A 25,416-nucleotide genomic window follows, 5' to 3' on the forward strand; every position below is an offset into this window, starting at 1 on the left:
AACTAGTCTACCTAGTTAAAATAAATACAAACTTGCCTGTGAAATAAAAATAAAACCTAAGATAGCTACAATGTAACTATTAGTTATATTGTAGCTATCTTAGGGTTTATTTTACAGGTAAGTATTTAGTTTTAAATAGGAATTAGTTATTAATAGTAGATTTTAGTTAGATTTATTTTAATTACATTAAAGTTAGTGGGTGTTAGGGTTAGGTTTAGGGGTTAATAACTTTAGTATAGTAGCGGCGGTTTCGGGGCGGCAGATTAGGGGTTAATAAGTGTAGGTGGTGGCGGCAGATTAGGGGTTAATAAGTCTAATGTAGGTGGCGGCGACATTGGGGGCGGCAGATTAGGAGTTAATAAGTGTAGGTGGGTGGTGGCGACATTGGGGGCAGCAGATTTGGGTTTATAAGTATAATGTAGGTAGCTGCGACATTGGGGGTGGCAGATTAGGGGTTAATAAGTGTAGGTGGGTGGCGGCGACATTGGGGGCAGCAGATTTGGGTTTATAAGTATAATGTAGGTAGCAGCGACATTGGGGGTGGCAGATTAGGGGTTAATAAGTGTAGGTGGGTGGCGGCGACATTGGGGGCGGCAGATTAGGGTTTATAAGTATAATGTAGGTAGCGGCGACATTGGGGGTGGCAGATTAGGGGTTAATAAGTGTAGGTGGGTGGCGGCGACATTGGGGGCAGCAGATTAGGGGTTAATAAGTATAATGCAGGTGGCAGCGACATTGGGGGCGGCAGATTAGGGGTTAATAAATTTAGGTGGGTGGCGGCGACATTGGGGATGGCAGATTAGGGGTTAATAAGTGTAGGTGGGTGGCGGCAACATTGGTGGCGGCAGATTAGGGGTTAATAAGTATAATGTAGGTGGCGGTGACATTGGGGATGGCAGATTAGGGGTTAATAAGTATAATGTAGGTGGTGGCGACATTGGGGTGGCAGATTAGCGGTTAATAAGTGTAGGTGGGTAACAGCGACATTGGGGGCAATAGATTAGGTGTTAATAAGTATAATGTAGGTGGCGGCGACATTGGGGATGGCAGATTAGGGGTTAATAAGTATAATGTAGGTGGTGGCGACATTGGGGTGGCAGATTAGCGGTTAATAAGTGTAGGTGGGTAACAGCGACATTGGGGGCAATAGATTAGGTGTTAATAAGTATAATGTAGGTGGCGGCAACATTGGGGGCGGCAGTTTAGGGGTTAATAAGTGTAGGTAGGTGGCGGCGATGTTGGGGGCGGCAGATTAGAGGTTAATAAATAAAATGTAGGTGTCGGCGATGTCGGGGGCAGCAGATTAGGGGTGTTTAGACTCGGGGTTTATGTTAGGGTGTTAGGTGTGAACAATAATTTTGTTTCTCCATAGAAAACAATGGGGCTGCGTTACGGAGCTTTACGCTCCTTTATTGCAGGTGTTATACTTTCTTTTAGCCGGCTCTCCCCATTGATGTCTATGGGAAAATCATGAACGATCACATAAAAACAGCTCACCGCAGCTCACAGCAGCGCTGGTATTGGAGTGCGGTATGGAGCTCAATTTTGCTTTACGCTCACTTATTGCCTAACGCCGGATTTTTGCAAACCTGTAATAGCAGCACTATAGGGATGTGAGCGGTAACAATAACTTGCAAGTTAGTACCGAGCAGCTCTTACGGCAAAACTCGTAATCTAGCCGTATATTAGCTGTATCCTTGCACCATTAAACAGGTTGGGAAAGTTGTGGCTCTGTATAGATTCTGGTTGTTACTAATGCTTAATCATGGGCTGTTTACATGTTCTCAGTTAAACACATTTTCAGAAGATTGAATGAAAAGTAATAGAAATACCAGAAAAAAATGAGTAAGTCTATAGAGTACAAATGTATATTGACCAGTTGTGTTATCAGTTGTGTTATCACATTTTAACTTTTTTTTACTGAGGCAGTTACAGAGAAAAGTGTGAGGTTAAATGTGTTGACAAGTCATATGAGTGGCCACTCTGTGAGTGCTGCTTTGAGCAGGGTAAGAGAGGCACAAGCCCCGCGCTATGGGAGGTTTTTTTACGGGTGAGGGTATGATAAGATGCACATACTGTATTTAGTTTATGAAGAAGTGTTTGGTATCAGGAGGTGTAATATATAGTGTTGTTCTTTATATACAGTAGGACACATTGCAAGTTGGGTCAGGGGTGAGCCATACAGGTAGTGGGGAATAAAGGGCATAGGTTCCACAAATGTGTCTTGTCCAGTGTACCACAAATGGTGGCCCTAGATGACAGCAAAATATTTCACTGTAATGTGACAGAACCATGTGCTGTACATAATCACTTTTGGGGACGCGCAGTCCAAGTGAGTGTAATATAAAACGCATTCATGGTTCATATACAAGTAACACACAATCACCTAGATTATAAGTTGTGCGTTCGTGTTTTAACTCTGAAAAAATGGTAATTTCAGCGTTAAAACAGCAACGCAGCCATTACAAGTCTTGTCGGTATAGCTGTACCGCAAGCCTTTTAGACAGTAACGCGATGTCAACCCCGCACACGTAAAAAGTATGTTTTTTCATGGACTTCCATAGCGCAGCCATTACGAGTTTTGCGGTGAGGCTGAAAAGCTTGCATTGCAGCCTTTACCGACAAGATCCGTTTCGCAATCTGAGAGCAGTAGTTATGAGTTTTACGCAACAAAACTGTTACATAAAACATATTTATTTGACTCATTTTTGCATTTTTAAGTTTTGTGTTTTGGGGCGTGGGGGGGGGGGGGGCATATATTTGAGCTTTGCCTAAACCCTCACTAACTTAAGGGCCACCTCTGACTTTAAGCCTTAGTTTGGGCATATCTGACATATTGGGATATTTAGGGAAACATGCTGGAAAAAAAATATTATTAGGGAAGTTATAGAGAAATCCAGGCTACAAAGCAGCGGAATCCAAAAAACAGGAAACAAATTACAACACATTTTGCATCTTATTTAATTTTGGGGTATGTAGTGGAAGAATAAAGTGCATTAATGCACTATTACAAAGTGCAGGCACTTTCATGGTTAGGCTAGTTCAGAAATATTTTCAGCCAAGTGACATGTTAACAAGGAGAAATATGGGATATAAGACAAAAATGTGCATCCTAAATTGTAAATAAACCTTCTAGGTAAATGTTTGTATGCACAAGATCATACTTTACACTTACCTTAACTCAGCCTAAAATTCCCATAGAGAATTATTTGCAACTGCTGGTGTTTTAATAAATGTAGATATACACAGTATATATAAACAAAAATGTGTTACACATTTTAAACAAAGGCAGGATAAATGTGTATTATCCCTAAATAGCAATTCCTTCCATGTCAAAATGGAATATCTGCTAAATTCATTGGCCAATAATCACAAAAAGTCTTCATATAATGAGCAATCATAGAGTGCAGTTTAACTTTTGCATTAGCAAAAAGATCCACAGTCTCAGCATTCCCTAGACATATAACTCCTCTTTTCATAACCTGAACATTTGCTTCTTTGTGAATCTAAGTCTTTTGGAGAACTATGTAGCTCCTCTATCATATCTTCTGAGTCTGAAAGGAACTGGTCACATGATTCACTGTCTGAGTTCTCCATCTGGTCACTGATGTTTGCAATTCTTAATGATGCAAAATGCACATTTTGCTTTTTGTTTAACATGCAGATATCCCCAACTAGTTTACATAAAGATATGTCTTTAGGAAGTTGATTCAGTAAATTTGTCGACTGGGCAACCTGAAATTCCTCTGGATTGTGGGTTTGAGGTTTAACTTGATTCATATTTGCTATTAACATACTATGTCCAATCTGAACTTTATCCAGTATTGAAATGCCTTGAATGAATGGTCCTGATGAATTGTCACATTCTTCACAGCTCATGTCAGATGTAGAATATTTATCACTTTGGCAATCTGCCAATAACCCTCTGGAAGATGTATACTTGTAGCAAGTTAGTTGTGAACTATTAGTTCTGTCATTAGCTGCTTGTACATGCAATGTACATTTTTCAGTATATCCAAAATCACAACTTGTATCAGTGTCATCTCCAGTAAGAACAACAGAAATAACATCTGAAGACTTGACGGTAACGTCATCATGTTTTTCAATACATTCACCAGATAGAGCTGCCATTGGACATCTGTACTGTGAAAAATCCTGAGGAACAAGATGAAAACAAATGCAAACATTATAATTTATCAAAAAAGAGTGCTATTGATTTAAAAGTACACAAAATCAAATTTAAAATGCACAACATTGTATTGAAACGTTAACTAGAAGGTTTTTTGGAATAAACACATTACTTTTAAAAATGGATATGAGAAAAGTTGTCAAATATTCTGTGACAAATGTTCTGTTGCTTGAAGCTCCTTTAGTGGTTGCAAGTAAGCCGCACTCATGCGCATACAACATACGCACAGGCTCTGCGTACTGGTGGTGATGTCACACATGATCTCAATAGAACTATGAGTTTAGACAAGTAGCAGGTAACTGTGCACACTGCTAACCAGTGAATGCTTAAGGAGCCCTATACACAAGAAAAGAACATGTCTAAAGTTAACCCTACTCCTAATACTAAAACCTAAACCTACCTTCAGTAGAACAATATAAGCACCACTAGAAGGATAGAACTACAGTTAACTTGTCAGCATAAAAATAGGAAAACGCCTAATTTCTCACTCAGCCAGGACTAGTGAACTAGTGGAAATAACTAGTCCTGGCTCGAGGTAAAGAATAATTTTCTATACCTATTTGACACCAGTATTTCATTATTCCATGAATAAGCAGGTCTAAAATTATATATACCCATCAACCCTATTAATTCCAGTTTATTGATACTGTAATTATATCCAGATTAAACCTCCATGCTACTATTTGGTGGACTTTGCTCAATTTAGGAAGTATTACTGTTAATTTTTTTCTTCTTTAACCCCTTCACTTCAGAGAAAAACTTGCCGAAAATACCAGTGAATTTTTAGCATTTTCGCTATTTAAACAGAAATAGATATTTTTTTTTTTTTTTATTTACCTATCAAAACTATATATATATATATATATATATATATATATATATATATATATATATATATATATATATATATATATAATATTTTTAGTAGAAACCCAAGGTATTGGTCTAGACCCATTTTGATATTTTTCATGCCATTGTTTTGCCGCCAAATGTGATCATATAACAAAAAATCATGACTTTTTCACAAACTTTGGGTTTCTCACTGAAATTATTTATATACAGCTTAAGCAGTTATCACACAAATGGATGTAAAAGCTGATATGATGGCTTTGCCATTGCTTTTTGGTAATTAGAAGGCCAATAATTGCATATGATCACCATACTTCTGAAATTTCTGGTAGTGAAAGGGTTAATTAATTACCCTCCAACCTGACACCTCCCACCTCCCTAATCCCTCCAAAACAGCTCTCCCCCCCCCCCCCCCACCCATATACGCCTCACCACCATTTTAGGAACTGGCAAACAATCTTCCAGTATTAAGTTGTTTTTGTTTGTTTTTTATTATTATTTTAATATAATTTTCTATATTTATTTATTTTCTGCAGTGTAGAATCCCCCCTTACCATTCCACCTCCCTGATCCCTCCAAAAGAGCTATCTAAATCTACCCCCTCCAAATGGTGTCTGTCATCTTAGGTACTGGCAGTTGTCTGCCAGTACCCAGTTTAGTAATACATTTCATTATTTTTAAATGTATTTATTATTAATTAATTTTTCTCCTGTTTTGTAGTGGTCCCCCCTCCCTGCGATCCCCATATATATATATATTTGCACATCATTTTGGGTCAAGTGGTTAAATGTGTTCCCAATGATGCATTTTACCTGCTGGAGTATATTCAATTGTTTACAAATAGCTCCTTCATCTTTATTTTGTCAATATCACCTGCCTGATAGCTTCTTTGTATAGGTCTACAACAGTTTGTATACTCACTTCTTGAAGCAAGAGGGGTAATCTGGTACACGGTCAGTTAGTGCAGAAAAAAGCCTTATGGCAACAGTTGTAACCTCAGTTTACCCGGAGTGCCATAGCAGATGGCGGATCAGGCCAGGAAACAAGATAAAAGTACAAAAAATAGCAGTCACTGCTCAGCTAGTAGAAATAAAAAATATACATTTTATTAGTTACACATAAAAATGGAGAGCTCCCAGACAGGGGACAATACAAAAGGACTGTCTTACACCTTTCACGCCCCCTAGTGGCGCTTAATCATAGACTGCAGGTTCAGTGATGAGGCCACTTATTTATGCAAAAGGCAGCAACAGATTAACCCCCAATTGACCACAACATTTTTTAAAAACATACTTAGTGCAAAGTGAGGAATTAAAAGTAACATTGCTTACACAATATAATAACAGTGATATGCTGAACAGCAAACAATTGCAAACTAACATGTGTAAATTTATACATGCTTGTAAAATTTTACATAATAAACTTATGTTTAACACAATGGCCTATAGACAATAATAAATACTGGAAGGATCAAAATATTATATCAAATAATAATATACAAATCTATTATGCATGGGTCCTTCCTAATATTAGAAAATATAGACAAATGTTAAGAAATATGCTGGTATTTATATGAATATAGAGCTCAGTCATCAATAAAATAACTGATATCAAATTCTCTATTGATGCCTAAGTGTGGTATACCTTTAACTATAACCCCTCCTATTTGGTCTCCACCCTATATAAGGACTACCTGTAACACTCATTTACTGCCTGATTATTGAAGTCTTAGCTACTCTGGTGTAGCTTTCCTTATCTCAGTACCGACTTTGGATCATTCAACGGCCGGATCTACTTTTTCACCGCTACCCGGAAGTAAGCCGCATTCACACACGCTGCCTCTCCCTAACACGGATCTTCCAATGCGGTAACAGAAATATCACGGTCCTCAAGGTGGTAACGTACACGAACAATGCTAAAGCCTTTAAACTTCTTATCTGCTTGTTTTTTGTTACCATACTGAATTATTGGGCATATCCTATTACCTGCAACATCCAATATGAACAAACATTGTATGTCTGTGGAATGTCTGAACTTGTAAATATTTTAGGCTGTGTGTGATTGCGTGAAGTAAGAAGAATCATTTGTTTCTACCAATTCAGATTCTGAGCTTGTCAGTATTTCTTTTTCATCTGTGGCCTCCGGTTATATATATATATCTTGAACATAAGATATATATTATATTAAATATTCATTATATTTATTAACACTTAAGTCAGTAGTTAATATACAAATTCATCATATATTAAATGTCTCATATTGTTTAATCAGGCTACATAGAAGTTGTTTTCTGATTACTACAAAAAAGAGCAACAAGCTCTAATTTTAGAGCTAACCTTTATAACCAATGTGCAAATACTTGTTTACTTAAAGACAAAGCTCAGAATACCACATAATAATCAGGCCTAAAAAACCGAATTTTGAATTAATTAAACATTATGGATCCTAATGAAATAAAAAAGGAGTTTAATAATGTTTACCTTAAACTTGATTATTTAGCAAGAGCTGTGACTGAAGTGCAGACTGAAAATGCTGCACTTAAAACTATAGTTAAAGATTTTGTTACACAAAAGCCTCATGACCCACCTGAACCTCATATTAATTATCCACAACCTTTTTCAGGGAAACGTTCTGAGTTCAGGGAATTTAAGAATGCCTGTAATTTATTATTTTCTCTTAGACCTAAGACTTATCATACTGAGCGGATTAAAGTTTGTACCACAATATCTTTCCTACAAGGTGAACCCAGGACTTGGGCTAATAGGTTTTTTGAAAACAATAACAATATCCTGGATTCATTACAAGATTTTTTTTCTGCTTTAACTAGTCTATATCAAGACTCAAATTCTCAAATAAATGCTGAAATGAGATTGAGGTCTTTAAAACAAGGTAAGAGAAATGTGGAGGATTATACCACTGAGTTTCAGATGTGGGCAGAGGACTCTCAGTGGAATGAAATCAGTTTGAAAAATCAATATCGTTTAGGTTTATCTGAAACACTCAAAGATGAACTTTCACGTCTTGAGATCCCAGATAACCTTGATGGTCTTATTAAATTAAGTACATCTTTAGATCGTCGTTTGAGAGAAAGGAGGGCAGAAAAGGCCTCTAATGATACCTCATATAGAAGACCTTACCAAGTCACAACAAGTCATGACAAAGCTCATGACAGTGCTACCCCTATGGAGATTGGTGTACTTAGAGGACCTCTGCCACCAGAGGAAAAAATTAGAAGGAGGTTGGAAAATCTCTGTTTATATTGTGCTCAAAAAGAACATGTAGTATCTACTTGTCCTTTGTTGAAAAAACAAAAGAATGGTAAGACAAAAACCAGTGACTTTATTTACAGCATAGCTAATGATACACACATGACTTTGTCTATTTCTTTACAGTGGGACCAGAAAAATATCCAAACCAAGGCATTAATTGATTCAGGAGCATCCGGAAATTACATTGATTCCACTTATGTAAATAAAAATCAAATACCTACTATTTGTAAACAAAATCCTGTATCTATTAAGCTGATAGATGGTTCATTAATAGAACAAGGACCTATTACACATCATACTATTCCCCTGCTTGTAACATCATTGCAGGGACACACTGAATATTTATCTTTTGATCTCATAACCATACATCAGCATACACTCATCCTAGGCTATCCTTGGTTGAAGAAACACAACCCTCACATAAATTGGGTTTCAAATAAGGTAACATTAGATTCTGCTTTTTGTTCCCAAACTTGTTACCCACATCAAACCATAGCGTCACTTGATATTGGTTTACCCTCGTGTTATCAGGATTTGGCAGACGTATTTAATTTAAAAGAGGCAGAAAACCTTCCACCTCATAGGGAGTTTGACTGTCCTATAGATATAATACCTGGTTCCAAAATCCCTCATGGTAAGATCTATCCCCTCTCTCAAGAGGAACTCCAGTATATAAGAAACTACCTAGACGAAAATTTACGTAAGGGATTTATTTCACACTCCACATCCCCTGCAGCTGCAGGAATGTTTCTAGTAAGAAACAAGGATGGTACCATAAGACCTATTATTGATTATAGAGCATTAAATAACATCACAATAAAAAACAGATACCCTTTACCTTTAATACCTGAACTTTTGGAACGTCTAACTGGTGCAACTATTTACACCAAATTAGATTTAAAGGGAGCTTATAATTTGATTAGAATTAAAGAAGGTCACAAATGGAAAACGGCATTCAGGACCAGATATGGCCTTTTCCAATATAATGTAATGCCTTTTGGTCTGAGTAATGCTCCGGCAACTTTTCAGTTTTTTATAAATGAGATCTTTCGTGACCTGATAGACGTTTGTGTCATAATATACCTTGACGACATATTAATTTATTCTAGAACACCTCAAGAACATGAAAAACATGTACGCTGGGTATTAACTCGTTTAAAAGAACACAAACTATATGCTAAACTGGAAAAATGTTCCTTTCATGTCACAGAAATAAAATTCTTGGGTTACATCATCAGTCCCAACAAAATTCAAATGGATCCGGAGAAGGTATCAGCAATTCTAAATTGGCCTACTCCTACTTCCACAAAATCTGTACAACGATTCATTGGTTTTGCGAATTTTTATAGGAAGTTTATAAAAAATTTCTCTTCAATCGTTAAACCATTAACAACACTCACTAGTGAAAAACAAAGATTTAAGTGGACAGAATCCGCTAGTCTTGCCTTTAATAAATTGAAAGAAAATTTTACTACAGCACCCATTCTAGTTATGCCAGATTTTGATTCAGAATTTATCCTTGAAGTAGATGCATCCGACTCAGGTATCGGTGCAGTTTTATCACAACAAGATAAGAACAAGACTGAGATTCATCCTATTGCTTTCTATTCAAAAATGTTAACTAGTGCTGAGAAAAACTATAGCATAGGAGATAAAGAACTTCTAGCTATAAAACGTGCTCTAGATCATTGGAGACATTTATTAGAAGGTTCTAAGCTACCTTTTAAGATTTATACTGACCATAAAAATCTTGAATTTCTAAAAACAAGTAAGACCTTGTCTGCAAGACAAGCAAGATGGTCTATATTTTTTGATCGTTTCAATTTTCTCTTAACCTACAGACCAGGACATTTAAATACCAAAGCCGATGCCCTCTCTAGATTACATGAACAAGACACTCATAATCAAATTAACCAAATCATTCCAAAAGAAAAAATTATAGGTTTATTAACACCTTTAGAAGAGGAGATATTAAAAGAATTAAAACATGAACCACCACATGGAATAGACTGTCAAAAAGATTCCAAGACTGGTCTTTTCTATCATAATTCTAAACTATATATCCCCAAACAAATTAGATCTTCTATTCTTAAACAAACCCATGACGGGACACTAGCAGGCCATCCAGGTATTTCTAAAACTATAGACCTAACCAGGAGAAATTATTGGTGGCCACTCATGGATACCTATATTACAAACTATGTAAAACATTGTGATACCTGTGCCAGAAACAAGTTAACACACAAAAGACCATCAGGTCTTTTATCTCCTCTGCCTATTCCTGACAAACCCTGGAGTACCATATCAATGGACTTTATTGTCGAGTTACCTGAATCCCACCATTACAATACTATTTTAGTTGTCATTGATCATTTAACAAGACTGGCTCATTACATTCCCCTAAAAGGTCTCCCTACAGCTTTCACTACAGCTCACGTTTTCCTAGACAACATAGTTCGCTTACATGGACTGCCCAAAGTTATAATAACTGATCGTGGTACACAGTTTACCTCTAATTTTTGGAGATCCCTATGTAAGTTAATCAAAATTGATTCTAGATACTCGACTGCTTTTCACCCTCAGACAAATGGCCTTACAGAACGACTCAACCAAACCCTTGAGCAATATCTTCGTTGTTATATATCTCATCTGCAGGATGACTGGTCATCCTATTTACCTTTGGCTGAATTCTGTTATAACAATACTACTTCTACATCTACTAAACTATCCCCATTCTTCGTTACTTATGGATATCATCCTACTACTATTTCATTGTCCTCTCAACAAGTGAACTCTCCCTCAGCATTGGATTTCGCAACTACCCTACAAGAAAGACTTAACATCCTGAAAAAACATCTTTCGGAAGCTAAAGATTATCAAAAAAGGTTATATGATACCCATCACACTGCTAGCCCGGCTTATCAGATTGGAGATTTGGTACTACTCTCGACAAAGAATCTCAAACTGTCAGTTCCTAGCAAAAAGTTAGCAAATCAATATTTGGGTCCTTTTAAGATTTCTAGAATAATCAACCTCAATGCTGTGAGATTGGAGCTTCCCCAGGATTTTAAGATTCACCCCTCTTTTCATGTCTCTCTGTTAAAGCCATATCTTCCTTCACCTCAGTCTCTCTCCTTGTCTCGACCACCTCCAATACTCGTTGATGATCGAGAGGAGTATGAAGTTGAAGCTGTATTGGATTCTAGGATCCATAGGAAGAGGTTAGAGTATCTTGTGAAATGGAAAGGTTATGGTTCGGAGGATAACTCTTGGCAGCTTCATTCTGATCTTCGCACTCCCCGTCTTCTACGAAATTTTCATCGCCGCTATCCTGAGAAACCTAGTTTGGAAACCCCTGGGGTGCTTCCTTGAAGGGGGGGAGATGTGGTATACCTTTAACTATAACCCCTCCTATTTGGTCTCCACCCTATATAAGGACTACCTGTAACACTCATTTACTGCCTGATTATTGAAGTCTTAGCTACTCTGGTGTAGCTTTCCTTATCTCAGTACCGACTTTGGATCATTCAACGGCCGGATCTACTTTTTCACCGCTACCCGGAAGTAAGCCGCATTCACACACGCTGCCTCTCCCTAACACGGATCTTCCAATGCGGTAACAGAAATATCACGGTCCTCAAGGTGGTAACGTACACGAACAATGCTAAAGCCTTTAAACTTCTTATCTGCTTGTTTTTTGTTACCATACTGAATTATTGGGCATATCCTATTACCTGCAACATCCAATATGAACAAACATTGTATGTCTGTGGAATGTCTGAACTTGTAAATATTTTAGGCTGTGTGTGATTGCGTGAAGTAAGAAGAATCATTTGTTTCTACCAATTCAGATTCTGAGCTTGTCAGTATTTCTTTTTCATCTGTGGCCTCCGGTTATATATATATATCTTGAACATAAGATATATATTATATTAAATATTCCTTATATTTATTAACACTTAAGTCAGTAGTTAATATACAAATTCATCATATATTAAATGTCTCATATTGTTTAATCAGGCTACATAGAAGTTGTTTTCTGATTACTACAAAAAAGAGCAACAAGCTCTAATTTTAGAGCTAACCTTTATAACCAATGTGCAAATACTTGTTTACTTAAAGACAAAGCTCAGAATACCACACTAAGGGGGTTTTAAAATAAAAACCAATTATTTTTTGTCAAGGATTTTGTGTTTGTTACCTCCTCTAATAGGTACCCATGCTAAATCTATTATTTGTACCGATATATCTGCTTTATTTGTGAAGTATATGCCATTAAAATGGCTGGAAACAGCAGATTCTTTCACATCATTTTTGACATCCCTTACATGTTCTCCTTCTCTTTTTCTTAACTCTCTGCATGTTTGTCCTGTGTATTGATATTTACATAAGTTACATGTTAATAAATATACAGCCCATTGGGTACTGCAGTAAGCATAAAAATCAATATCAAAAACTTGGTTGGTGACACTAGAAGTAAATGTATGACCTTTTTGTTTTAAGGCACAAGTGTTGCAGTTTTTACTACCACACCTGAAATTGCCTTTATGTGTTAACCATCTCAATTCTGACTCTGATGTGTTCCTTTTAACCAAGCTTGGGGAAAGAGACTGACCCAAGATTCTCGTTTTTTTTGGAACAAATTTACATTTTTCAACACAAGACTTCAATATGTCATCTCCCAGAAGGAGGTGCATATGTTTTTTAAGTATTCTGACAACTGAGTCACATTTTCTGGTATATGCGGGGGTGAACACCACAGAATCTGAAAAGTCATCATTGCTTTGTTTTTTCTTAGATATTTGATTAATACTTAAATACTTTAAAAGAATAACCACAAAAGAAGAGTGGTCTTCGGGGCCTCAGAAGGGGATTCAACTGATGCTGATAATTTCAACTCTAGCCATTCTACCCATTCTTCTTCTCCTCTTCCCCTTCATCTTCCTCATCCTGTTCTTCTTCTTTTTTACAGGACAGTTCAGGAGGGGAGTCGGGGGGATGCCAGCAGGTGGTCCGCCCCAAGACTCGCAGGACCACCCAATCAGAAAAAGATGAAGACGTAGATGGAGAGAAAAGAGGAAAAGAAAAAGCAAAGAAGAGGAAAAAGGGACATTAAATCATGATTGCTCTTTATCTGAAAATTTCAGTATCGTCAATTTGTCCCAACACAATCTCACTACTAGTGAAAAATCTGTATTAGCCAAAGGTTTAGGATTTGCTCCAACTAATAGATTTACTTGTTTCCCCACTCCTCTGGATGTAAACACCACAGAATCTGAAAAGTCGTCATTGCTTCTTTTTTTCTTAGATTTGTGATTAATACTTAGGGTTTTAACCTGTTGGCAACATTGTGCTAAGGTGTCCTTCTTATAGCGTCTTTGAGCCAATCTATTCTCAAGCTCCATTGCCTGTTGATCATAAACCCCATCTGATTTGGTGTTACGTTTGAGTCTTATAAATTGACCCTTTGGTATTGCTGTGACAAAATGTTTGGGGTGTTGCGATGTAGCATGTAGTTTTGTGTTCCCTGCCGTTGGTTTTCTGAAAGTTTTTGTACATATTTGATCATCTTCAATATCTAAGGTCAGATCTAAGAAATTAACTTCTGTGCTACTATATGGGCCTGTGAATTTTAACCCCATGTTGTTATTGTTATTGTTAATATAAGAATTTGTGGAATGTGGAGTCATCAAGTGGTTTTTGACCATAAATAACAAGTCATCAATGTATCTTACAAACATGATGACATCCTCATGCCACGGATTCTGTGAGGTGTAAATGTGATTGAGTTCCCACCAGGTCACATACAAATTGGCAAACGATGGGGCAAATTTTGCCCCCATCGCCGTGCCACAGATTTGTTGGTAAAACTCTTGATCAAATAAGAAAAAGTTATGGGATAACAAATACCTGAGAATGTCACCAATGAAATATTTGGTAGTGTTGTCCAAATTCAGCTCTTTAGCCAAAAAGTATTCAATGATTTGTACTCCCAAACAGTGTGGGATACATGTGTACAATGAAGAAATGTCAACCGCTATCCAAGTGAAATTAGACTGCCATTGGACATGTTCCAGACTTTCAAGTAGATGCGAGCTATCCTCCAGATAGCTCAACTGTCTAGTGGCAATAGGTTGTAAAATGGCATCCAGCCAGGCACCCATAGGTTCAAAAAGGGAACCGATGCCAGAGACAATTGGTCTACCCGGAGGGTGCTTACAATCCTTGTGCACCTTTGGCACATGATAGGAAATAGGAGTAATGGGATTTGCTGGAACTAAACTATTCAAATCCTTAGTGCCAAAGATGCCCAAGGAAATGCCATCTTCAACTAGTCGTGACAATTCTTTTTTTAATGTAACGGTCGGGTTAGATGGTAATTTACAATACGTTCCTCTATCCGACAACTGTCTGTTGGCTTCAGAAAAATAGTACTCCTTATTCATAATAACAATGCTCCCGCCCTTGTCTGAATTTTTAATGACAATGTCATGATTGTTGTATAGGGATTGGATTGCCATACGTTCCCTTTAAGTCAGATTAGAGGCAGGGGCATTGTTTTTAATGCTTTGTTCTAACTTCAGGATGTCATCCTGTACTGCGTTTTGATAGGCATTTAGCATTACGCCTCTGTATTGTATGGGGTAAAAATCAGACCTAGTTTTAAAAGGTTTTTGTAGTGGTTTTGTGCTAGAAATTTAAACATCATTGCCATACAGATCATTTAAAGTTGCTAATGTACAAGCATCTATAAAAGCCAAATGGGGATGGATATAGGAAATGTGTTTGATTTCATCACTTTCTGAATGATCAGAAATTTCACCCCTGTCATCAGAGAGAGAAAAAAACCTCTTAAGTGCTAATTTCCTGAGAAATTTATTTACATCCAGAAGAGTGGTGAAACAAGTAAATCTATTAGTTGGAGCAAATCCTAACCCTTTGGCTAATACAGATTTTTCACTAGTAGTGAGATTGTGTTGGGACAAATTGATGATACTGAAATTTTCAGATAAAGAGCAATCATGATTTAATGTCCCTTTTTCCTCTTCTTTGCTTTTTCTTTTCCTCTTTTCTCTCCATCTACGTCTTCGTCTTTTTCTGATTGGGTGGTCCTGTGAGTCTTGGGGCGGACCACCTGCTCGCATTCCCCCGACTCCCCTCCTGAACTGTCCTGTAAAAAAGAAGAAGAAGAACAGGAAGAGGAAGATGAGGGGGAAGAGGAGAAGAAGAATGGGTAGAATGGCCAGAGTTGAAATGATCAGCATCAGTTGAATCCCCTTCTGAGGCACCGAAGACCACTCTTCTTTTGTGGTTATTCTTTTAAAGTATTTAAGTATTAATCAAATATCTAAGAAAAAATGAAGCAATGACGACTTTTCAGATTCTGTGGTGTTCACCCCCACATATACCAGAAAATGTGACTCAGTTGTCAGAATACTTAAAAAACATATGCACCTCCTTCTGGGAGATGAAATATTGAAGTCTTGTGTTGACAAATGTAAATTTGTTCCGAAAAAAATGAGAATCTTGGGTCAGTCTCTTTCCCCAAGCATGGTTAAAAGGAACACATCAGAGTCAGAATTGAGATGGTTAAAACATAAAGGCAATTTCAGGTGTGGTAGTAGAAACTGCAACACTTGTGCCTTAATACAAAAAGGTCATACATTTACTTCTAGTGTCACCAACCAAGTTTTTGATATTGATTTGTATGCTAACTGCAGTACCCAATGGGCTGTATATTTATTAACATGTAACTTATGTAAATATCAATACACAGGACAAACATGCAGAGAGTTAAGAAGAAGAGAAGGAGAACATGTACGGGATGTCAAAAATTATGTGAAAGAATCTGCTGTTGCCAGCCATTTTAATGGCATACACTTCACAAATAAAGCAGATATATCGGTACAAATAATAGATTTAGCACGGGTACCTATTAGAGGAGGTAACAAACACAAAATCCTTGACAAAAAAGAATTGTTTTGGATTTTAAAACTTCAAACCAAAACCCCCTTAGGCATCAATAGAGAATTTGACATCAGTTATTTTATTGATGACTGAGCTCTATATTCATATAAATACCAGCATATTTCTTAACATTTGTCTATATTTTCTAATATTAGGAAGGACCCATACATAATAGATTTCTATATTATTATTTGTATTAATATTTTGATCCTTCCAGTATTTATTATTGTCTATAGGCCATTGTGTTAAACATAGGTTTATTATGTAAAATTTTACAAGCATGTATACATTTACACATTTTAGTTTGCAATTGTTTGCTGTTCAGCATATCACTGTTATTATATTGTGTAAGCAATGTTGCTTTTTATTCCGCACTTTGCACTAAGTATGTTTTTAATTTTTTTTGTGGTCAGTTGGGGGTTAATCTGTTGCTGCCTTTTGCATAAATAGGTGGCCTCAACACTGAACCCGCAGTCTATGATTAAGCACCACTAGGGGGCGTGAAACGCGTAAGACAGTCCTTTTGTGTTGTCCCCTGTCTGGGAGCTCTCCATTTTTATGTGTAACTAATAAAATGTATATTTTTTATTTCTACCAGCTGAGCAGTGACTGCTATTTTTTGTACTTTTATACTCACTTCTTTCCTGTTCCTTATAGAAAAGGGATTGTAATGATCTCTGTGTGTGGTGAGCTGTGCACCAAGCTACTGCGAGTATAATACTGATTTTAAGGAATATTCAGCTTAGTGATTAGATTGACTGCTGTGTTCTCATTTTCCCTTTATTAATGTATGGACAAATCTATATGATTATAACAGAATGTTTATATTAGCTGCAAGAATAAGGGGATCCCAATAAAATGTTTGAGTGGAAAGGCTTGACTAAAGGTTGACATCTGTGTTTTCTTTTTATCTGATCTGATTGCTGTAACCATGGAATAATCAAATGAATAGTCCCCTTTGGTCACTGGGAAACAATATTAATATTGCAAATTGCAGTCACACACAGATAATTTAATGCAGTTTGGCATATAGTATGTGACAGACAAAATGTGTGCATGCATACCTGTCACAAACATATCAATTCATTAGCCAGATCTTCATTTATTAAAAAAAAATGTTAGTATGCACAGCAATGTATAGTTTAAAAATGAAATAGATATTATTCATATTAGACAAAAATATCTCCTTTCCTTAATGACAATAAAAGATATCAACCAATTTGTGACTGATAACATTGCTGAGTTTTTTTTTTTTTTTCATATCATACTGTAATATTTTAGTGGTTATATGATTGGTAACCATTATAGAAGAATAATAATAATATCCTTAAAAAAATACTAAAGTCAAATTTAAACGTGATTCCGATAGAGCATGCACTTTTAAACAACTATCTATTTTACTTATCTAATACTAATATCTAATTTGCTTCATTCTCTTGGTATCTTTTGTTGAAATGCAAAATAAAAATATTGCTGCAGTGCACTATTGGGAGCTAACTGCTGATTGGTGGCTTCAAAGGTATGCCTCTTGTCATTGGCTCACCCAATGTGTTCATCTATCACTCAGTAGTGCATTATTTTAACAATCTAAACCAAGATACGGAAACAAATTTGATAATAGAAGTAAACTCGAAAATTGTTTAAAATGATATGCTCTATCTGAATGATGAAAGAAAAAAATGCTTGAGTTTCATGTCCCTTGAACATTTATAATAAAGTCACTGCACATTAGTACTATATTAACTTAAAGGGACAGCCAACAGCAAAATTGTTATTTTTTAAAAAGATAGATAATGCCTTTACTACTCATTCCCCAGCTTTGCACAACCCATAGTGTTATATTAATATACTTTATAACATTTAAACCTTTAAATGTCTGCCTTTTTCTAAGCCACTAAAGACAGCCTCTTATCACATGCTTTTTTATTAGTTTTTTACAAGGGAGTGCTAGTTCATGTGAGCTATATAGATAACATTGTGCTCATGCCCGTCGGTTGTGGCAGACACTGCACTAATTAGACAAAATGCAAGTCAAAAGATAATAAATAAAAAGTAATGTGATTGGGGGGCTGTCAGAAAAGGCTTAGATACAAGGTAATCACAGAGGTAAAAGTATATTAATATAACTATGCAAACCTGGGGAATGGCTAATAAAGGGATTATCTATCTTTTAAACAATAAACTTTTTTGAGTTGACTGTCCCTTTAAAGGGACACTCAAGTCAAAATTAAACTTTCATGATTCAGATAGTGCAAACAATTTTAAACAATTTTCCTATTTACTTCCATTAACAAAATGTGCACAGTCTTTCTATATTTACACTTTTTGAGTCACCAGCTCCTACTGAGCATGTGCAAGAATTCACAGAATATACGAATATGAGTTTGTGATTGGCTGATGGCTGGCACATGATACAGGAGGAGTGGAAATAGACATAACTTTGAAATTTGTCAGAAAAAAATCTACTACTAATTTGAAGTTCAGACTAAGTGCTACTGTATTGTCTTTTTATCGTGCATTTGTTGATTATGCAAATCTACTGTATTTACTGGTCCTTTAAGTGGAAACGCCATATCATCAACAATAATTAAAGGGCATTAAATTCATAATTAAAAAGTTTCCTAATCCTGATAAGGCATGCAATAAAAAAAAAAAGTCCACATTATACAGGCATACGCATTTTGTGATTGGCTGATGGCTGACACATGATACAGGGGGAAAGGATCATTGGATTAACTGTGACATTTTTCCAGAAAATATTCTTCTACACATTTCAAATTTAAAGTAAGTGCTATTGCATTGTTTTTTTTTTGTATTTTATTTTTCTCAGTTATTCAATTCTACTGTACTGTATTGGTCCTTTTAATGATTCAACACATACCAATGAATCAGGCATTTTCACTTCATGATTTCTATAGCAACTTCTGCATGAAAAAAGAAGGAATCCAGAGATGATCAGTGCCGTTGAAATTGACAACCCTGCCATTAGTTGCCAAAGCTGAGCTTTCTGATCTGAAAAGAAAACATATTTCAGAGACAGGATATTCAGAAAAAGACAAACCCACAACAAAGTTGTGGTGATTTAGTGATCTAAACATTTTATTATTTTATAATTATCTTTACATTTCCCATTAATTTAATTTAACCTAAAACATTATATGATCTTTACCTAACTCTGAATAATCTGATTAAAGAACTAACACACACAAATGGTACTTCTGTGTCTTTATGGAACATCTTGAATTAATATTTACTGTGTTTGTTTGTATGTGAGTCTCCAAGATAAATTATGTCTAAAAATGGGGGTCACATGTTCCAATCAAAGAGTGGTCAGGAACATAGAAGTAACCATAACACCTGTATAACTCATAACACAACATTTCCAATGCTGCTATCAAATATGCCACTTTAATACAGGTAGCCCTCAGTTTACGCCGGTATTAGGTTAAAAAAGGAATGGTTGTAAATCGAAACCGTTTTAAATTGAAACCCAGTTTATAATGTAAGTCAATGGGAAGTGAGGGAGTTAGGTTCAAGGCCCCTCTCAAAATTGTCATAAGTAACACCTAATACATAATTTTTAAAGCTTTGAAATGAAGACTTTAAATGCTAAACAGCATTATAAACCTAATAAAATAATCACACAACACAGAATATATAATTAAACTAAGTTAAATGAACAAAAACATTTGCTAAACAGCATTATAAACCTAATAAAATAATCACACAACACAAACTTTACTTGCATTTTTCTGCAAACAGTTCTTTCTATGCATTCTAATCTGGACTGATTTATAGACAGGAAGATCTTGTTCCTTTTAAATCTGCTCGATACCTCAGGTCTGGTTAAACTGATTAATTTCAGCTTGCTTGGCTTGCATATATTTGCTGCAACACAAGGGGACAGCTCCACCTACTGGCTTTTTTAATCAAGCACTGCTTCTCAATGCTTTTCAATAGCAGTCACATGACTGTAAAAAAAGGTTGTTATTCTGAAACGGTGCAAATGAAACCATTGTAAACCGAGGGCCACATGTATACCTTTATTTAATTAGCAATGTTTTCCTAATTAATTAGACAGATGCATACCAGAAACAGAAATTAAAGTTAATATCACTACAATTATGGTCTCTGTCTGACCTTCAGAATGAGTATCAGTCGCTCAGCTCCACCACAGGATCTGGCTCCATGCTTTTTCCTAGTTATGTTCTAGCACAGTGTGTGCAATCCAAAATGGCAGTTGTAAGGATCACTTGTAAGGTACCATCGCTGGTCTAAGCAAGGGTTAATATCCTCAGAGAACTGAGACCATTGTGGTAAGATTACATTTTTAATTTCTGTTTCTGGAACGCATCTGACTTTTTAAGTAGGAAAAGTATTGCGGATAAATGTTAGACTGCACTTTCTCTCTTCTGTTTACTTTTATTAGATCTTTTGGATTTGGTGCAGAGATACCTCCCTGTGAGAGCAGCACTCTTAATGCAAAGCTGTTCAATCACGTGTGTCAGGGAGCCACCGGCGTCTTAAAATTAGGCCTTGGTGTCCTGCTTTAGAGTCCCTATGACACCAATGAGTGCCCAACTTTTCTCCGCTGGCCACCATCAAAACGTTCTAGGCATTGCAGCTGTGAAATCCAACTTTTATTGGGTTATTAAATAATGTACGTGTAATATGTATAATATATATAATATATATATATATATATATATATATATATATATATATATATATATATATATATATATATATATATATATATATATATATATCAAAATAACAAGAGTATTTTGATATCTAAATCTCTGGACTAACATGGCTACTCCAATCAACATTATATATATATATTTATACACACACACATACATATAATTATAAAGATGGACAAACGTTTTTGACTCCTAAATTTATGGGCTGGCTCCTAGATTTTTAACAACATAAAGAGTATTAATATCATATGTTTTATTGAGTTTTCAAGGGATTACCACTCTGAGACTCTAACAGAAAAACAAAAGTTGACATTTGTGAGGTTTTATTATCCTTACTCCAGAAATTCTACAGGATTTAAGGTTTGCATTTGGATGTTTAACCCTGAGTGCACTGATCTGTTTGTCATTTTTCAATTGTCTATTGTGATGAGTAGCATGATGGTAGGTTTAATGGCTTGGGGGTTAGCTTGGAACCTCAAGGTCTGGGCTACTCACAATCACTGATAAAATAATGAAAATCCTTTAGAAAAATGTATTTAATGATTTTCTACAGAAATCACCATTGAATTCTATGGGTATTTTGTGGATAAATAAGTTGATATGTTTTTCTAAAGGACTGAAATCGACATCTTAGTCTGAGACAGAGCAAAACATATCTATGTCTAGTTAACAATTAGATGACAATGCTGTGAAGTGAAAAGTGGATACATGGAAATCATCAGGCAGAGATCATTTTAGATTTACAGTAGCATTGAAAACAAGGTTACCTTTGTAAATTATCATCTGACAAACAGGGCTTGAGAACTTGCTCAATTTTAGTTTACCAATTAAATATTTAGTCTGGGCTGCTACACAATAGTTTCCTTCATGTCCATAAGTTCCAATTACCAGCTCAGAATTGATTATGTTGTCGGTATAAGTAGTCTGTTAGAAACAAGGATATGGTACAAGTTAAAGTAGAGAATATCGTTAGATGCCATTGTATTCTGTTTCTATAGTCTTTCTTTAATATCTATATACATTATTAGGACACTTACCTCTGATTCTCCAACCTGCCATACTCTTGCATCATATTTCAGATCATAAAGGTAACTGAGACAAGATGGCTTCTCTATGGAGGCATTAACAATTATACTGTCATTCCCCTGTCTAACTTGCAGTACCGGTGGGCCAGGCTCAACTGTAAGAGGGAAACAGTAAGATTGAAAAATATATTATTTGTATATATATATATATATATATATATATATATATATATATAATCGTGTATATATAGGTATAGATATATATTGTACCAAAATACCATCAGATATATGTAGAAATATGTATTTAGGAATAAATAGAACATATTATGCTCTGTAAAGAACATTTGGAATGGGAACTATTCATGTTTTCATGTCCGGTTTGCGCATTTGAGAAGATGCGATCAGGTGTGTGCGCGCAAGTAGGGCTTTTTCCCACATTTTTTGCTCCTTTCTTCTATGGACGAATGCGTTAACACACACTATCTATCTATCTATCTATCTATCTATCTATCTATCTATCTATTGGGTACTTATAGAGCGCAAACTAATCACCCGTGAGGGTCTCAAGGCGCTAAGGGAAACACTTGTTATCCTAACTTCGGCCTTTTCGCGTGCATCGGGTTAGCATGCAAGCGCAAACCCTTTACTCTTAAATTGTAATATAAGCATTACCCGACGCTCGCAAAAAACTTACTTCTAGCATAATTAGCTTGTGAACTGAAGCGTTAAATACCGCTCCACTTGTAATTTGGCCCTAAATGTTCTTTCTTCACAAAAAAAAATTTGACATTTAATTGCTGCACATTTACATGCATTACATTTTTGTAATTATTTTGGATGATGTTATTAGAAAATGTATGCTGAGGTCTATTTAGAAGAAAAAGTTGTTTTGTTGGTGGGGGGACTACAAATTAATTAATTAATTAAAATTATATCATTACACAAAGAGCAAATAGACAAAAGTTTAAATTGAATTTTGCATCACTACATACCTTCAAACATGTATGTTATATTTCCAAAAGTTGCCCACGGAGAGACCGATTTTTTATACACTGCTCTGACACGAATTTTGTAAGCACGTGTATAATCTTTTAGATAGCATGTCAAGTCACATTCAGTTGCACTGAAATTGTTGCAAAGGTCGATAGTGTTCCATTTACTGAAAGGTAACAGAAAGGGGGTGAATTGTCACACTGACTATACAACATCACACACAGGTTTTCAAACAAATCAGGAGCATACTGTACCTACATATTAAAGGGATATTAAACACTAAATAAATGCTAGATAGAATGAGGCACTCAAAAAAAAAGATTAGTATGAGAATAGCATGAAGATGCATTTTTAAAAGTTTCATTAGTTGTTTAAATATGTCTATAAATCAATGGGAGCTGCCATGTTGTAACTTAGGTTACCTTCTCTGCTGTGGCCAATTAGGTACAGATATAAATAGGTCACTAGAGTGTGCAGCCAATGGCTGTGTGGAATATAACAGTGTTCTGCACTTCCATTTCTAACAGGAACTGAAAAACTCACAATTTCAGAATGGAATTACAGGAAAAGGGGGGAAAAAAACAAATAATGAAAGTATATTGCAGAGGTTTTTATATATATATATAAGATTTATCATTTTATATTACCATCTCAAAGTCTTTAATGCCCCTTTAAAGAGATTGAAAGGTCAACATTGAAATGATCATGGGTGCATGGGTGCATTTAAATTTGAAGTAGAAGCATTTATATATATATATATATATATATATATATATATATATATATATATATATATATATATATATATATATATATATACTTCCATTAGCAAAAATGCTTCTAGTAAAAGTAATTACTGTTTTTAAACTACATACACCCATATTCTATTCATATTCATATCATATAAACTAGGATTAAATCACCACACCTTCTCAGAGAGTCAGCAGTGACTTGTATGACACTAATTAAAGGGACAGTCAACACCAGAATTTTTGTTGTTTTAAAAGATAATCTCTTAATTACCCATTCTCTAGTTTTGCATAACCAACACTGTTATACTAATACACGTTTTACCTCTGTAATTACCTTGTATCTAAGCATCTGCAGACTGCCCCCTTATTTCAGTTCTTTTGACAGACTTGCATTTTAGCCAATCAGTGCTCACTCCTCTGTAAATTCACTTGCATGAGCTCAATGTTATCCATATGAAACACATGAACTAACGCCCTCTAGTGGTCAAAATGCATTCAGCTTAGAGGCGGCCTTCAAGGTCTAAGAAATTAGCATATGAACCTCCTTGGTTTAGCTTTCAACTAAGAATACCAAGAGAACAAAGCAAAATTGGTGATAAAAGTAAATTGGAAAGTTGTTTAAAATGACATGCCCAATTTAAATCATGAACGTTTTTTTGGACTTGACTGTCCCTTTAAGTTTTCACTAACGTAGTACACACTACTGCCAGCTCTCTGAGGAGTTATGGTGTTTGAATCCTGTTCTAGTCACATGTAGCATATGTAGGTATGCTACTGACACAGTAATAGCTTTTACTAAAAGCATTTTTGCTAATGGAAGTTTATAAAATGAAATGCTTCTATTTAAAATTAAGATGCACCCAAGCACAATTCAACTTTAATAGGTATATAAAATATTATGTTTTTTTTTAAATTGTTAACACACCAAAACAAAACAAAAAAAGTTAATTATTTTAAGTTTGTGTTGGTAAATAGAAGACACACACAAGATTTTAGAAAAGAGGGGGAACTAATGTATGGAAAATCACAACACAAAATTATCTCACATATGCACCAATAGTACTGTTATTCCTCCAGTTTAGAAGGTATCATTTATACCATAGGGTCTATATCATATCATAGGCTCTGTTACTAATTCATAAGATTTGACAAAAAAAAAAATCATATTAAAGGGACAAGAAAGTCATTGAAAGGGACAAAACATTGATGTTTTGAATAAAGCATGCAACTTTAAAACACTTTTCAATCTATTTCTGCGATTTTACTTTGTTCTCTTGGTATTATTTCTTGAAAAGCATCCCTAGGTAGGCTTAGGAGCAGCAATGCACTACTGGAAGCAAGTTATTGATTAGTTGCTACATACATTTGTCTCTTGTCATTGGCTCACCAGATGTGTTCACCTATTATCTGTTGGCGCTCTACAAATACCTGATAAAGAGAATTATATCTCCCAGTAGTGCATTGCTTGTTCTAGACCTGACAATAACAGTGTTTATTCACTGTATACAAGTGGGTTATCCGGTAGGGTAGATGCAGTGTGAAATATATCTTTATAAGACAAAGCAGAAGAATACAGAATTTAGATGTCTTAATGATTCTATTTGCATTATAATTTGCTAACTGTATACTTAGCAAAACTTGTTTAGATATTTTATTACTGTTATA

General features: G+C 35.5%; 1 protein-coding gene across 1 annotated transcript in view; it reads right to left on the reverse strand.

Annotated features, from left to right (window-relative positions):
* Positions 1-2,937: 2,937 nt before the first annotated feature.
* The window catches only part of IFNLR1 (interferon lambda receptor 1), a 62,747-nt gene continuing 40,268 nt past the window's right edge, over positions 2,938-25,416 (reverse strand). Inside the window, exons 3-7 of the mRNA XM_053704799.1 lie at positions 22,999-23,165; positions 22,019-22,161; positions 21,749-21,905; positions 19,157-19,287; positions 2,938-4,155 (exon numbers count right to left, since the gene is read on the reverse strand). Of these exons, the coding sequence (XP_053560774.1) occupies positions 3,445-4,155; positions 19,157-19,287; positions 21,749-21,905; positions 22,019-22,161; positions 22,999-23,165 (1,309 nt within the window). The 3' untranslated portion in view covers positions 2,938-3,444. The remainder of the gene's footprint in view (positions 4,156-19,156; positions 19,288-21,748; positions 21,906-22,018; positions 22,162-22,998; positions 23,166-25,416) is intronic.

Source organism: Bombina bombina, chromosome 3, assembly GCF_027579735.1.
Source record: "Bombina bombina isolate aBomBom1 chromosome 3, aBomBom1.pri, whole genome shotgun sequence".
NCBI lineage: Eukaryota > Metazoa > Chordata > Amphibia > Anura > Bombinatoridae > Bombina > Bombina bombina.